The sequence below is a fragment of the Ciona intestinalis genome, unplaced genomic scaffold (assembly GCF_000224145.3).
Source record: "Ciona intestinalis unplaced genomic scaffold, KH HT000190.1, whole genome shotgun sequence".
Lineage (NCBI taxonomy): Eukaryota > Metazoa > Chordata > Ascidiacea > Phlebobranchia > Cionidae > Ciona > Ciona intestinalis.
Window position 1 is genome coordinate 1,290 of NW_004190511.1, and position 16,310 is coordinate 17,599.

The 16,310-nt window shown below is 36.6% G+C and overlaps 2 protein-coding genes and 1 long non-coding RNA gene across 6 annotated transcripts in view; 2 read left to right on the forward strand and 1 right to left on the reverse strand.

Moving 5' to 3' along the window:
* The window catches only part of LOC100176740 (receptor-type tyrosine-protein phosphatase S-like), a 3,969-nt gene extending 1,265 nt beyond the window's left edge, over positions 1 to 2,704 (forward strand). Inside the window, exons 1-9 of one of the 2 annotated variants that reach the window (XM_026839350.1) lie at positions 13 to 95; positions 326 to 429; positions 683 to 819; positions 895 to 971; positions 1,022 to 1,162; positions 1,379 to 1,504; positions 1,689 to 1,831; positions 2,008 to 2,143; positions 2,283 to 2,704. In XM_026839350.1, the coding sequence (XP_026695151.1) occupies positions 60 to 95; positions 326 to 429; positions 683 to 819; positions 895 to 971; positions 1,022 to 1,162; positions 1,379 to 1,504; positions 1,689 to 1,831; positions 2,008 to 2,143; positions 2,283 to 2,360 (978 nt within the window). In that variant the 5' untranslated portion in view covers positions 13 to 59 and the 3' untranslated portion in view covers positions 2,361 to 2,704. Of the gene's footprint in view, positions 1 to 12; positions 96 to 325; positions 430 to 682; positions 820 to 894; positions 972 to 1,021; positions 1,163 to 1,378; positions 1,505 to 1,688; positions 1,832 to 2,007; positions 2,144 to 2,282 lie in introns of those variants that run through there. The other variant, XM_002121372.4, reaches the window with a different exon arrangement.
* On the reverse strand, positions 341 to 16,216 carry LOC113475300. 2 transcript variants are annotated; one of them, XR_003397048.1, is made up of 12 exons: positions 16,166 to 16,216; positions 15,918 to 16,047; positions 15,089 to 15,209; positions 14,836 to 14,885; positions 13,733 to 14,272; positions 13,311 to 13,446; positions 11,853 to 11,987; positions 7,996 to 8,069; positions 6,935 to 7,032; positions 3,688 to 3,843; positions 672 to 780; positions 341 to 416 (listed from the first exon to the last, which is right to left on the reverse strand). It is a non-coding gene; the product is annotated as an uncharacterized LOC113475300 (long non-coding RNA). The 2 variants fall into 2 exon arrangements; XR_003397049.1 differs by lacking the exons at positions 341 to 416; positions 672 to 780; positions 3,688 to 3,843; positions 6,935 to 7,032 and adding an exon at positions 7,230 to 7,322.
* LOC100186958 (receptor-type tyrosine-protein phosphatase epsilon-like) lies at positions 3,710 to 13,507 on the forward strand. Of its 2 annotated transcripts, XM_026839349.1 has the most exons (29): positions 3,710 to 3,806; positions 4,092 to 4,772; positions 5,029 to 5,463; positions 5,690 to 5,803; positions 6,089 to 6,196; positions 6,254 to 6,358; positions 6,631 to 6,735; positions 6,785 to 6,892; positions 6,946 to 7,053; positions 7,177 to 7,386; positions 7,561 to 7,746; positions 7,805 to 7,939; positions 7,988 to 8,093; positions 8,219 to 8,286; positions 8,512 to 8,612; positions 8,674 to 8,770; positions 8,853 to 8,926; positions 9,197 to 9,325; positions 9,535 to 9,666; positions 9,892 to 10,031; positions 10,303 to 10,438; positions 10,774 to 10,880; positions 10,991 to 11,112; positions 11,711 to 11,769; positions 11,868 to 12,005; positions 12,321 to 12,449; positions 12,754 to 12,905; positions 13,062 to 13,197; positions 13,272 to 13,507. In XM_026839349.1, exons 2-29 carry the CDS (start codon positions 4,685 to 4,687, stop codon positions 13,323 to 13,325), a joined length of 3,582 nt encoding a protein of 1,193 aa, XP_026695150.1. In that variant the 5' UTR covers positions 3,710 to 3,806; positions 4,092 to 4,684; the 3' UTR covers positions 13,326 to 13,507. The 2 variants fall into 2 exon arrangements, with proteins under 2 accessions (XP_026695150.1, XP_026695149.1); XM_026839348.1 differs by having other exon boundaries at positions 7,805 to 8,093.
* Positions 16,217 to 16,310: the final 94 nt, after the last annotated feature.

Genomic DNA, 16,310 nt, shown 5'->3' on the forward strand with positions numbered 1-16,310 from the left:
TTATGATGTCACAATTAAAACAAGAACAATCGGTTAACGTTCTAGAAACCGTTGTTGGTATGAGGAAACAAAGGACATTGATGGTTCAGACAATGGTGGGTATTGTGATGTCATTAATGTATTGTGATGTCATACATGTATTGTGATGTCATTAATGCATTGTATCCACACCATAACACAGTAGTTAGCGTGCCTTTAGCCAAGAGGATACGGGTTCAAGGCTCGTTGCTGCTACCAAATAACAATCCTTCATCATTATATATAAGATTATGCATATGCTTACAAAAGTTACTTTACATAAAATTACAACACCTACTTTAAACAGGAACAATACGTTTACCTTCACAAATTGTTGGCCGAAGTTTCCACGTTTGGTACGACGGCTTTTCCGACCAATCAGATTGGAGAAAAGATGGCTTCGATGAGGAGGTAGTGATGTCATAATGGTGGTTGATGATGTCATAATAGTGGTTAATGATGTCATATTAGTGCTGTAATGTCATAATAATGATGTGATGTCATAATAATGATGTGATGTCATAATAATAGTGGTGATGTCATAATAGTGGTGATGTCATAATAGTGGTGATGTCATATTGTGGTGATGCCATAATAATAGTGGTGATGTCATACTAGTGGTGATGCCATATATGATATTAAATATATATTACCCCAACCCCAGGAAAGGTACAGATGGCTTAGATGGGTTTGAAACAGAATACAAAAACCTCGGCACGATTGGACCAATCGATGAATTGCATGATATTGCTGAACGACCTGCTAATGTTAGGTTTAATAGATATCCTGGGATTGTACCTTGTAAGTATATCAGTGTGTATATGTGTAGTTTACATACATTGTGGTACATGCAACACATACTCCCCAACCCTACAGACAACCGTGCCCGTCTCATCTTACCCCCCATCCGTCCCAACGAGCCCCCGGCTTACTACAATGCATCACTTATAATGGTAACTATGACATCACACACTGCATTGTTTAACAACAATCATAACAATAGAATTGTGACGGCTTCAATGGGTCGATTATTTGCGCACAATCACCCCTTTATGACCAAACAAAGGAATTCTGGTTCGCCGTGTGGAATTATGATGTCACAATGATCGTCATGGTAACCGACTTGGTGGATGACAATGGAAAGGTAATGTTCATTATGATGTCATAATATAACTGTTGTTGTTAAGTAACAATATAAATAGGAATGTGCTGAAGTCATAAAAGTTACAAATCTGCACCTGGGTCCAATTAACAGCTGAGGCCCAAAAGAGAGACGCTCGGGAACGAGGTTTTGAGTTCGGGCTCGGCACATCCCTAATTATAACGTGTTGTCATAACCATTACTTTGTTATCATTGTAGGAACAATGTTCAAAATATTGGCCCGATTACCCGAGACAAAGCGTTAAATATGGAGGAGTATCGGTTACGCTGGTGAGGGAGGTTGTGGATGGGGCAGTGGTTACCAGGTTTATGAAGATTACACAGGTGGGTGTTGTGTGGCTTGTGTAACCCATTAGTGACCACTGGGTTGGAGCAATTGTGTTGTTAAACTTCTTGCCCAAGGACACATACACACTTGTAGCAGTGACGAGCCTTGAACTTATATTCCCTTTTATAGAGATGAACCAACCACTAAATAATATGGTGTGTTATATTATTTCTATGCTAGGGTGGAGTTACGAAGGATTTGACGCAAATCCAATATTTGGATTGGAAGGAACATGGGGAGCCACCTAGTGTGGATTCCGTGCTCGGGTTCGTCAAGGTTTTGGAAAATTCATCGAATCGTGGACAAGCGTTCATACACTGCACGTGGGTGGTTTATATTGTGTTTATACTAATGTTGGGTTCGGCAGCCGTGATTTTTAACTGACGTTCTTCATCTTTACCCATAGCGTGTTTAACGACAGTTGTTTTGCTGCTAATTCCCTTCTCTTCAGATATTAGTTACCATCAAAACAAACTAACATTAACCGTCTTCCCCACAGAGATGGTGCAGGCAGAAGTGGGGTGGTCGTCAGCTTGGTAAACATCATCCAACAAATTAAAAACCAAAACCAAATCGACGTTTTTAGGGCCGTGAAGGATTTACGAGATTATCGACCAAATATGGTCAATACCGAGGTAATAATATGCAATGTGATGTCATAATCGTTATTACATTTATAAAATTGAAATTATTTTACCGATTATTTTATAATATTCTATTATAAACATAAACACATCATATTTATATGAAAATAACCATTAACAACATTTGCAGGAGAAATATCGCTTGGTTTACGAAGTTTGTAAAAACTTTGTGTCCGGTTTCGATCTCTATGAGAATCTACGTCAATGATGATGTAACAATAACCATTGTTAAAATAATTGTTGTTTGAAAACTGTAATAATTAGTATAGTTAAGATATTGGCTCCCTTGTATTTATTATTAAACACAAAATTAACTGAATCAGTTTTAAACAAACACAAAAAAGTTCCAGAAAATATATTTACTTAATCTAAGTATAACGACGTATATACGTAGCATTGTTGTGTAATAACGTGTTTCAACACACTGTATATTATTGATTTGTCATCATTACTTTTGTGATGTCACTGTAGGTTAATTGTTGTGAATATATAGTGCAATATGATGTCATAATAATGTGTTTGTGCAATAATAAATAAAACAATTATCATTTATTTTTTGTTATTTTTTTGTTTAAAATAGAAACAATAGATTAAAATCTAGAATATCTCGTACAATGGGATCATGGGGTCACGGGGTCACGAGTTTTGTCACGCATGGTTGGTTTGGATGGGTTAATTAATTGGGGGGGTTAAGGGATATTTAAGTAAACATATTAAAAATGCCGTTTAAAACGAAACTGTTTCATTGCTTTTCAAATTCTTAAATTAAATATTAACGTTCATTATATTTAGAATATTTGCTTTAAGTTATTTAATTGTCAAGTGTTTGCCCAACTTTATTTGAGCACAATTACCAGTGTTTACAAATTAATTATCCGTCTCGTTAAATATTTGTTGTAAGGTTTATTATTATCGAGTTATTATTACAACACAATCAATTATCCAAAACCATTATTACAAAACAATGGAACGCATAATATGGATTGTTCTTCTATTGTTTTCAACAACTGTGGCTTCAGGTTTGTTTGTTTAACTTATTTAAAATAAAATTTGCACAATATATTTATTTTTAAATCCAAAATGCATTTAACTAAATTTCACAAAATGAGTTTATCTAATTTATAAAATATTTTCGTATTTTTAACAGTTCTTATCATAATTAATTTAACTTATTTTAAAATAAAATTTTATAAAATTTTTATTATTTAAAAGTTTTTGTTTTGTTTGAATTTATTGTGTGCCATATTACACCGTGACATTATGATGTCATAATTGTTAGATTATTGTGTTCCGAACCCCTGCATGAACGGGGGTGAATGTAACGATGGTGGAACAACGTTCGAATGTCGATGTTTGCCGGGAACGGAGGGGAATATTTGTGAAATAAGTAAGTTGGGTGTTGGCTGTATATGGGGGGCGTGGTGGAAGAATAGCTCGGTGTCGGTGTCGGCTTGATGAGCATTAATGGACGATGTTGGTTGTGGTTTAATACAGGGGCTGAAGTTGCGATAAACAACCATTGTTTTGTAACAAACCTCGTTTGTAGCCGTTTGTTCCGACTACCCGTGTCATAATGGAGGAAGTTGTCGAATCACTGAAGCGGAACCAACGTGCGATTGTTACGAGGGTTACTATGGCGATCATTGTCAGATAAGTAAGTATGATGTCATAATGCTGGTGATGTCATAATGCTGGTGATGTCATAATCTGCAATTATACAAACATTAATGTTATACATTAATTTATAAATTATTCCATTTTATTGCAAATAAAAAGTACTTTGGATTGTTAACGGGAAAATATTTAAGAAATATACAGTTCACGATTCAAATACATTATGTGTATAGGAATGTGGTCTAATAGTCATAATATGTTTGATATATTGCACCTTTTGTACATAAGGCACTTGTAGCACAAAGTAACCATTATGACATCACAGATACAACTATACATACACAACGGTTACGAGATCCAATTTTTTCAAAACAATCGACAAATTTACTCAAACGCGAAAACATCTTGCGAAAAGGAAAAAGGCAGTCTCGTTATTATCAGGGACATAGAAATCCAAGAAAGTATTAACGAGAAGTTGTTGGAAATAGGATTTCTATGGGATGGGGTCGACGGAGGGGTATGGGGGGGCCCCCTTCGTATCGGGTGGGTTTATGTTCATCCTGTATTCATGGAATTCATGCAGAAAAACTGATTTTTTGGCAAAATATTTCTTTTACATTATTTGTTGGACTTAGTAGCTGCTGGTTCATCCTAATGCACAAATTATTATTATCATTTAAAAGTTAGTGTTTGCATATACTTGCTTGATCCCATTGTTTTATATTGTAAACAAGCTAAATATAAAAACCAACATTATTGTCCAGATACTGGGCTGGAGGTTCCACTAACGGTGGTGGTTGGGTATGGGGGGACGGCGCACCCCTGCCCACCCAGGACCAATCAAACACGGGTGCCTACTCAAACTGGAAACCCGACGAGCCGAATGAAAACCGAAACGCTGGTTTACAAATCCTCCCGATGGATTCAATAAATGGTGAAGATGGTTTGTTGGGGAGGTGGGTCGACAACCCAAGGAACGAACTCAAGTATTTTATTTGCCAGAAAAGTAAGTTTTTTTAACAAAATATTTTTTGGAATATTTATTAAATAAACTAACTTAATGTTTTGTTTGAAAGTTTAATTTAAGAAAAACTGTTTACGGTAAAATTTATTTGCATTAAATTTTTTTTTTTATTTGCAAAAAAACCACAAACTTTGATAAATATATATGGCTTGTTGGTCAGTAATGATAATGTATTGTTAGTATGGGCGAAGTATTATGTGGACCCCGGGATTCATTAACGAGTTTAACTTCCCAACAGAACTACCAGTTATACACGAGGGAAAAGAAATTTTGTTCCGAAATTTGCGAAAGAATTTCGATAACGCACGAAAGGCGTGTGAAAGTGAAAAAGGGGGTTTGTTGATTGTTAAGGACGAGACAACGCAAAAGTTAGTTGAAAAATATTTGGGTTTGTGGGTTGGGGAGTGGACGGGGGTTGACTGGGGGAGTAAGTTCAACCATGGATACTGGATCGGTGCAAGCAATGTTGGGGAGTGGAGGTGGCTGGATGGAACAGCCGTTCCTATGGCAGGGAGTGAAGGATATTCTAACTGGTTGATGAATGAACCAAATAATGGAGGAAACGCAGCATTAGCAATGCTACCAATGGATGATATGGTGGATGGGGTGGCTACAGTGGGAATGTGGGCCGATAGTTTGGCAACACAGGAAAAATATTATATTTGTCAAAAAAGTAAGTTGCTTGGTATGTAGGTGTAGTATCATAATTAAGGTAACGTCTCATAATTAAGTATTGTCTCATATTTAAGTATTGTCTCATATTTAAGGTGGTGTTTCATAATTAAGGTGGTGTCTCATAATTAAGGTAACGTATCATAATTGAGGTACTGTCTCATATTAAGTTGTTGTCTCATAATAAAGGTATCGTCTCATATTTAAGGTGTTGTCTCATAATTAAGGTTTATGCGCTGACAGCCCATGCTTGCACGAAGGCACATGCTCGACCACGAACACGGGGTTCGTTTGCGATTGCACCGAGGATTATTACGGGGAAAGATGCGAGGTCGAATACGGTAAGTGGGGGATTGGTATTTTATATGGGTGAGGTCCTACAGTGAGGCATGCCATGGGACCTGGGATTTAGGCCTGAGTTGGCCCATTACCCCAACATTGTATATGCACATTCTATTCTATATAGGTGAGGTTCTACAGTGAGGCACGCCATGGAACCTGGGATTTAGACCAAAGTTGGCCCATTACCAGAACACCCAGTTTGCTACCATATAAACCTCACCACATGTTGAAGCTTGTCGCTTCCCCGAAGGTATCTTGTCACAATATTAATATAACTCCCACAGATTCTTGTCACCCGAACCCATGTTACAACTTCGCTACATGTTCACCACACGGGGCAGCATATACCTGTATTTGTCCGGGGAGGTTTGAAGGGGAAGATTGCGCAATAGGTGGGTACATGGGGGGTTTCCCTGGGTTGATATTAACATAGATATCTTATATTCCAGATAAATGCGATGAATACCCGTGTTTGAACGGGGGAAGTTGTGATTATGTGGACGAGTTGGTTTGTGGGTGTGTGGAGGGGTATAATGGGACACACTGTGAAGTTGGTAAGTATGTGTTTATATATGGGGGGTAGGGGGTGGGGGTTTGTAAATTGTGGGTTAGTAGGTGTTGTGTATGGTACAGCTCAAAAGGATTAAAATATTAATATTGTTTAAAGTTGGCAGGTTATAACGCATATCATGGGGTAGTAGTTTGTAATGTATTGGGGTTAATAGTGTTGGGGTAATGGGTTATTAGTTGGATGATGTGTTGTGGGTTGGAAGCATTGGGTAATTCATACATGAGGAGGTAATGACCTAACATTGTGTTCCACCAGATCTATGCGAGAAACTTGATTGTTTAAACAATGGTGTTTGTGATGTCACAGATGGTGTTCATTGTGTTTGTAGCGATGGTTACAATGGAACAAGATGCGAACATGGTGAGGTAACAATGGGTGTTTATGTTTGTCATAATCAATGTTGTTCTAGATCTATGCGAGGAACTTGACTGTTTAAACAATGGTGATTGTTACATCAACAATGGAGGGGTTGAATGTGATTGTTTACCTCGTTATAATGGAAGGAGGTGTCAATATGGTAATAATGGTCATTATGATGTCATAATCACATAATAACAACTTACGTTACAGATATATGCAATGGTTATTGTTCGAACGGAGGTACATGTGTTGTTGGTGCAACGTCGCCGCCGTCGTGTGCCTGCCCGTATCCTTATTCTGGTGAAATATGTGAAAAAGGTTTTATTATTTTGACATCATTATTATTATTATGACATCATTATTATTACTATACCATCATGAATGCAAACATGTCGCTACAGTTTAATATTTCCAACACAAGTTACAACTTTCACCCCACAGAGATGCTTGACATCAGAGGGGAATATTGCATGTACGAGGTGGATGAAGTGAAGGTGTTCGATGGTGCTCGGCAACATTGTAGTAACATGGGGGGTGGGCTGGTTATTATTGATGATGATTCAACACAAGGGATGTTGGAACAATATCTGGTGGGGTTGTATGGGGGGTTTGATGGGAAAGTGTGGATTGGAGGGGTTAACTATGGAAAAGGTGGGTGGTGTTGTATATGTGTGTGTGTACGGGGGCACGAGGTGTATGGAACAGAACACCTGTGTTATAACGATTGTCATTGCCCCGCCATGCGAGGAAAAATAAGTTACATATATATATATATATAAATTTATGTAATATATATCTTTCATTTAACCCAATGTACTTTGTAAGGTTGGTACTGGTTGGATGGGAGCATGGTCCCAACTTCAAACGATGGGTTTACCAACTGGGGTGATAAATATACTTTGGATGAACCCAACCAATGTTTATCAATGCAAAGTAATGCCGATCAAACTAAGTATGTTTGGGTTGGGACCAAATGTAATGAAACGTTCAAATTCATCTGCGAGAAACCGGGTAACTATACATAATATACAACATTGGGTTAATTATGACGTAACAATGTTGTTTATAGTGAATGGAACAGATTTATGCTCGACGAACGAATGTTTGAACGGTGGTGAATGTAAGAGCAGTGGTGCGCATGCGTTTTGTGATTGTTCACCAGAATATACCGGGCAACACTGCGAAACGAGGGTCAAACAGCCAGGTGAGGGGGTTATTGTGCTAGACATGGAAATAACAAATATATTAACAGATACGAACGTTGTAATTATTGCTGTATCATCCGCGTTGGGCGTTGTTGTGTTCATCTTATTATTGTTGTTGCTGTGTTGGTGCTTGAAACAGAAGAAAGTTGTTCAGTAAGTATTTTGTTGTTGGTACTTTGTCGTAAACTAAGTGTGTTGTATTAAAACAATATTGTGTTAAGCAGTGACAACCAAGGACAGATGTAACGATGTAGTGTGATATATATTTATGTTAACAGACCAACCAACTTGGAGGTTTTTGAAACACCGGTGAGCTTTGAACATTTTGAAGATATTGATACATCAGGTGACGCAGAAGTTATAGTTGTAACTAATATAAATATTACAAGGCAAAAATAGAGATATTATATAGTAAACATAGATATATCATACATAAACACCAAGAAGCATAAAAATAATATAAATTAAACATTGAAATATTGACGTTTAACGTAACCGTTAAGATCATTACCATAGATATATTGTCGGTTGAACATAGAAACAGTATATAAACATAAAAACATTATAATAGAACCGAAGCCGACTAGAAGAACGCTCACAGATAAACGAATCCTACATGCATATCAAGAACTACGGAATAATAATGATGCCAAGTTTCAAGAAGAATTTAACGTAAATATTTATAACATAGACATCATATTTGTTTACCAACATAGACATCATATACCAACAGAGTTTAAACGCAGAAGAGGCAAAATTGAAAATATCGACAACAGTTGCTCAAAATATAAAGAACAAACAAAAGAATAGAAACAAACTTATTCTGCCATGTAAGTGTTAAACTTATATCACCAGCGAAATGAATAATTTGACGTTACAAACCAAAATAACTTAAACATTATGACATCACAGACAACAACAACCGAGTGAAACTTGAAACAAGAAGCGACAATCGATCGGATTATATAAATGCTTCGTATATAGAGGTATGATGTCATAAGTGTGGGTATGATGTCATAAGTGTGGGTATGATGTCATAAGTGTGAGTATGATGTCATAAGTATGAGTATGATGTCATAAGTGTGGGTATGATGTCATAAGTGTGGGTATGATGTCATAAGTGTGGGTATGATGTCATAAGTGTGGACATGATGTCGTAAGTGTGGCATGATGTCATAAGTGTGGGTATGATGTCATAAGTGTGGGTATGATGTCATTATCATTACACCACAAACCATAGTAACCCTAATAAACAGAGCGACACCCACAAATACATTGCAACACAAGCCCCCATGAAAAATACTGTGGTCGACTTTTGGGCCATGGTTTGGGAACAAAGATGTCCGACAATCGTCATGCTTACAAACCTAACGGAAAACGGGAAGGTAAATATAAGATATCTATGTTCCGACAACCAGTGTTTATAAGATATCTATGTTCCGACAACCAGTGTTTATAAGATATCTATGTTACGACAACCAGTGTTTATAAGATATCTATGTTATGGCAACAAGTGTTAATAAGATATCTATGTTACGACAGCCAGTGTTTGTAAGATATTTATGTTACGACAAAGTTAACTTGAGGTTTGCAGGTGAAATGCGAAAAATATTGGCCGGACAAAAACTCGGTTTACAAATGTGGTGACATCCATATCGTAACAATGGAAGAAACAATGCACGGTTGTTATGTCATAAGGAAGCTACAAGTATCCATGCTAGACAAGGTTGGTGTAACGTGGTAAGCGCGCCTCTAACCCAGAGGTAATGGGTTCAAGGCTCGTCGCTGCCATTGTAGGCGTACGTGTCCATGAGCAAAAGGTTACAAGTCAATCATTTTCGTAAATATTTACTTTATAAACGAAACTAAATTCCCACGACCATATATGGTAAAGTTATGCAAGTGTTCAAACAAAGCCATTGTTTAATTGATTGTTTATCAAACAATGCAGAACAAACGCACCATTGTGCAATACCAGTTCCTCACGTGGGGGGAGCATGACGCACCGACAACTACAAGCGGGTTCTTTAAATTCTTCGATCAAATCAACGAAGGGAACGACGGAAATGAATACACGGTCGTTCACTGCAGGTCGGTGGTGAAGTTTGGATGAGGATTATGACATTACAGTTACCAAGTTTGGATGAAATATTTAAACTAATCGACAAAATATATGCAGTTTTTATGAATCTTGTGAATGTCAACCACCATAATGACAACATAATAACATTAAAGTGACATCACAAAGCACACAACCTTTCATAACCAATTACAATATCAATATTGTTGCAATAACACACATATATTGCGCATGTGTTGTAAATACATTAATCACATACATTATATACAACACACCCTATAGTGATGGTGTCGGACGAACGGGTTCGTTCATCGCGTTCAACTTCATATTATCGACCATGGAACAAAACCAACAAGTTGATGTTTATGATGTCATAATGCAATTGAGGAAACAACGACCTTATATGGTTCAAACATTGGTAGGAATGAAATAATACCTTGTTTAACAATATATATATAATATATAATTTATATACATTATATATGTAATAGCCGAACAAAAGCAACAAGCTTTCGAATTCAATTAGTGTCGACATAAGAACGAAAATAAGAAGGGGGTTAGGGGTTGGGGGGGGTTGTAAATGTCTTTTTAATAAGGGGGGTTTATCTGCATTTTTAAAAAACTTTTTTTTACATAAATTTTGTTTTATCACCATCTGTTCAACTCCAATTGAGCAGCATCATATTGACAATTAAACACGGTAACCAATACAATACATTGCGTATCTACATGTTGTTTACAATACATTAACAGGAACAATATATCTTCCTACACAAACTCTTACTTGAGGATATTGTGTTGGACGATTGTGAAGTAAACGTGGACGATATAAATATGGTGATCTCGCAACTTGATAAAACGTATGTTTAGATATCATATAATATTTATAAAAATCATATTTCATCTATAGAAATCATATTATATCCAAAGAAATCATATTATACCCATATAAATCATATCATATTCATAGAAATCATATTGGCAAGACAATACTGCAAACTGAATACGAAAACCTGGATTTAATTGAACCAATCAAAACGCAGCAAACAATGGCAATGAAAATGAATTCAAACAGAGACGAAGTTTTACCTTGTAAGTTACATTGTATATATTACCCTGATATAACCAAGCAGCACTATATTATATTCCTATACATTACGCTGTTACTAAAAAGTTTCACCATGTTAGTTAACCATGGGCTGTTATGTAAGCGTGCAACATATTCTATCCAACAAAAGTCACCAATAAACGATATAGCCCGTAATGTAATGTAACTTAATTTATCCTCGCGTGGCCGGAAAACGACAGTTGTTATCCCACGGGTTTAACACCTCGTGCCTGCTTACAAGTTACCATGTATGTTACTTTGTGGGTGATTATTTTTTTGGGATTTTTTTATTTTTTTTATGTATGGCTGATAATTTAGACAACCAATTAGTGACCACTGGGTTGAAGCAATTGCCGTTAAATGTCTTGCCCAAGGACACATATGCCCACAATGGTAGCAGCGACGAGACTTGAACCTGTTACCTCTGGGTTACAGGCAGACGCGCTAACCACTATGCCATGGTGCCGGACTAGAGAATATTTAACTATCTAACAACAACGAAGTATCAACCATAATGTTTGAGCATTGTGGTAATATCAATATACTTGTAAAACACTAACCCCCAGACTTACAAATTTACAGATGACCACAACCTGCCTGTACTAGATGGGGGTGGTTACTATAATGCTTCGGTTATATCGGTGAGTAGGGATAACTTAAACAAACATATAATAAACAAACATATTATAAACAAACATATAATAAACAAACATATTATAAACACCTGTGTTTGTTCCAGGAACCCCAAGCCCTCGGAAACAACTTGATTATTGCGCAATCACCCACAATGCAATCCCTCAACCAATTCTGGAATATGGTTTGGAATAATGATGTCACAATGATCATTATGTTGACTCTCCTGCATAACAATGAGAGGGTGAGTGGTGATTATGATGTAACAAACAACAATTATCACAGTTGTCACAGTCAGGGGAATAATGTTAGAGGTTCCTGGAGTTAACACATCATGTTTTAGCACCAATTTCAGGCATAAACCTGCTTTTATGCCGCTGTTAGGTGTCTATACAAACAAGCAGAGCCAAAGTATATTGCATTCACCACATTAATCAATGAGGTTCCCTATGTTTGACAACTATGAGTGTAACTGTATTTGTCACCCCAGCTTTTGTTAAACAACCACGTGCCCCTATATACACAACCCGATACCCCCTATATACACACATACACACAGGAAGTATGTGCTCGATATTGGCCGGTAACGACACGTAACGCCATGAGGTGTGGGGAGGTGTTGGTCAAATTAGATCAAGATGGAAAAATCCAACACGATGTTAGAATAAGGAAGCTTACTTTATATAAGGTGGGGGTGACTGTGGTGAATAATGTGAATGTAACCATGATCTAACGCTCATGAAGCTGGTCGATTCTCGTAACGAAATAACAGTCAAGATCAAGTGCAAGAAATGCGTAAAAAATTAATCAAATTCTTTGGACTGTTTGGACTTTTTGTTTTGTTAATCTTATAAATATCAATATGTTGTAACAATGTTGATTGTGTTGTAACAATGTTGATTGTGTTGTAACAATGTTGATTGTGTTGTAACAATGTTGATTGTGTTGTAACAATGTTGATTGTGTTGTAACAATGATGATTATAACAACAGGGTAACAATGAACGCGAGGTCACCCAACTCCAGTTCACGGGGTGGCCACAAGTGGAGCACCCCCCGTTATATTTCACCCTTCTTGAGTGGTTGGATATTATTGGGGGTTATCGGGGTGACGCGGAATACGGGGCCGTCATGGTCCATTGCACGTATGTGATGTCATAATCATTATAATTGGTGATGTCATATAATTAAATAATGTTTCTGTGACCAGTAGAACAACTGCATTATGGTTGGCAGTAACACCAGCAGAATATAATAAAGTTACCATCAAAACAAACTAACATTAACCGTCTTCCCCACAGAGATGGTGCAGGAAGAAGTGGGGTGGTCGTCAGCTTGGTAAACATCATCCAACAAATTAAAAACCAAAACCAAATCGACGTTTTTAGGGCCGTGAAGGATTTACGAGATTATCGACCAAATATGGTCAATACCGAGGTAATAATATGCTATGTGATGTCATAACCATATGCTGTGACATCATAACGATACATTATATGATTTTTATGTAGGAACAATACAGATACATCTATGAAACAATCAAAGCTTACGTTAACGGATCTTGATGATTTCTATGTTTGGCACTTTATGGTATATGATGTCTCAATGTACGGCTGATGAAACATCAGAGCACAGAACAAACAATTGCCAGAAGATTGTTGACATAATATATTGATGACGATGTTTCTGCAATTGTTAGTGTTTAATTTCCAATGTTGCAATCCCAATAAAGTTCATGCAGCGCTAGATGTTTACCTGATAATATGTTTACCATTTAAACATGCGTAACTGGTCTATACCATGATTGAACTTGGTTTGTAATTTTGAAGGAAAATATTTTTAAGCATGGGGGGAATAATATGACAACCCAAATAGTTTAACACATTATCAAAGCGCTCTGTGACGTAAAACAACGTAACACACTTAACAGCAACAGGCGGGAAATTTAAATTTTCGAAACAAAACAACTCACCCGTGGTGCAACAATGAGGTGTATGACGTCACTAAATCCAATATGGCGGCCATTCCCTTTTACGGGTAATTCCCTTTATTCGCAACATAATTAAACTTTACAAAACAAAAGTTTTTGTTCTAACTAAATTAAACAGTAATAGTAATATATTTATTAACTGAAACTGTCTCATGTTTTGTCCCCATTTATTATACTCGTGCAACTCTTGTTCGCCACCTATTGGTGAGGATCAATAAAGCAACAGTACCAGCAGAGGGCGTAAGTGCATTTATTAAAGATATGACGAGGTGTTTTGGAACAAACCCAATATCCAACTAATGATTTTCTTTTTATTATGCTGTGTTTTACATATACATAATCTATTCCATTGAACAAAACAAACCACTACACCCTCAAAATTAAACCTTACTGAAATACATAAGTAAATTAATAAGTTGGTTATTTTAATTCTAGAATTTATTTCTTTTATTTCTTCCTTTCGTTCCTGATGTAACAATGGTCAATCCAACCGACTGCTTTCCAGAAGATCGAACAGGAATTCTGTTTAAAACAAATGAATAATTGTTTAATACGTATTATGGAGTTTTTGACTAGGGGCATATGCAACGGGCAACGAAAGTCGTTATAACACAGGTGTTCTGTTTCATACACCTCGTGCCCGCTTACAAGTTACCACGTATGTAACTTATTTATCCTCGCATGGTGGGGAAACGACAGTTATTATAACACAGGTGTTCTGTTTCATACATATTGTGCCCGCTTATAAGTTACCACATATGTAACTTTGTAGGTGATTGTTGTTGTGTGCCTGACAATTTGATCGACCCATTAGTGACCGTAGCAAGTTAAGTGTCTTGCCCAAGGACACATACGCAGCAGTCGCAGCCCCGAGCTTCGATCCCATATAGCCAACCAATGTACTAACAGTGAGCATGAGGTACAACAATCACTTGACAGTGAGCATGAGGTACAACAATCACTCGACAGTGAGTATGGGATACAACAATCACTCGACGGTGAGCATGAGGTACAACAGTCACTCGACAGTGAGCATGGGGTACAACAATCACTCGACAGTGAGCATGGGATACAACAAGCGTTACCTTCTCGTTTTTTCATTCCTTGATTATAGCCAGGAACTGCAGAAATTGAGCTAAAACACAAAAAATAGATTTACAATTGTCTTCCAGATTATTCAAATTAATTAAAACAACAAAGAAAGAAAATTAGCAGAACAACTGTCATTAAAACATGGGTGAAAACTACTTGAGCCAAAATGTCAAATAAAATTGTGGCTGCAATACTCATATATGTATTACTCATATTGAGTGGTATTTATAATTATCTCAAACTTACGCAATGGGCTGGACTGATTGCTCTTGCACTGAGATCAGGTTTCTTGTATGAGGTTGCGTCCTCGTTCCATGCACTATCCCCCACATCAAACAAAACATAGTCAAACACTTCATAATTGTATCTGTGATGAAACAATGAACAATCACAATGCTTAATAGACAATGGTTTCCCAAACCACAAACAAAGGGATTTAACGTCGCAATTGAGGAAGTTGAACTTTTCTTAGAATTTCTAATTCAAACGTTTATTACTTGGTAGCGAGTATCACTTCTAAAGTTTGTTGCCGGTTAACAGAACAGACGTTGCCAACAGTAGAAACTACAAGAATGTAGAAAAGCTGTCAATGTTATTTCCAAGATTAAACTTTAATGAAATTTACGACAAATGTTTGGTCCATTGAAATATTAAATTTTAAATGAATATTTGTTTACACAGCGGACAGTTTGAACAAGCACATTAGCAGCTCAAGAATTAGATCGCAACAATTATTATAAGCTATCTTGCCCAAAGACAAATATACACTAGTGGCAGCATTGAGCTGTAACTGGCCTTGACACAACCACTTGAAACACCAAGTCACGTATTACAACATACAAGTAATCGCATATAATGTGTAACCTGTCAATCAAACTTTAAATGACATCATCATGACATAATATATTAACATTATTTATATCTTCGGATACGATAGTAAACATCAAATTAATTAAAATAACGAAGAGGAGGGGATTTGCAACAAAACCAGCCTTTCTACACATTATGACACAATAAACACAATATTTATGTTTTCAAACACGACAGCAAAGAATTAATCATACAATCTACTTACTTGTTATTACACAAGGGGGACCATTATAATGTCAGCAACGAGCCTCGAACCCGGTATCCTGTAGTCTAGAATCAAACATACATAACATGCATGGTCAATACACATGGTTGTTCATTCTCATTGTATTACTCTGTTAAAACAAATTGGGTTCAGTTCATAAAAATCTAATATAATATAGTTGACATATTATAGCAATGGTAAATACCAACAACAAATTACAACATTATGAATGAATGAATGTAACTTACTTTATCCTCGCGTGGCCGGAAATCGACAGTCGTTATCACACGGGTTTAACACCTCGTGCCAGCTTACGAGTTACCATGTATGTTACTTTGTGGGTGATTATTTCAGTTATTTTTTGGGGATTTTTTCTTTTTTTTATGTATGGTC

Coding starts and splice junctions, on each gene's coding strand:
- LOC100186958 (XM_026839348.1), top strand. CDS start 4,685: ATGGATTCAATAAATGGTGAAGATGGTTTGTTGGGGAGGTGGGTCGAC. Junction 6,893..6,945: donor TGGAAGGAGGTGTCAATATG/GTAATAATGGTC, acceptor CTTACGTTACAG/ATATATGCAATGGTTATTGT. Junction 10,881..10,990: donor ATCTCGCAACTTGATAAAAC/GTATGTTTAGAT, acceptor TCATATTCATAG/AAATCATATTGGCAAGACAA.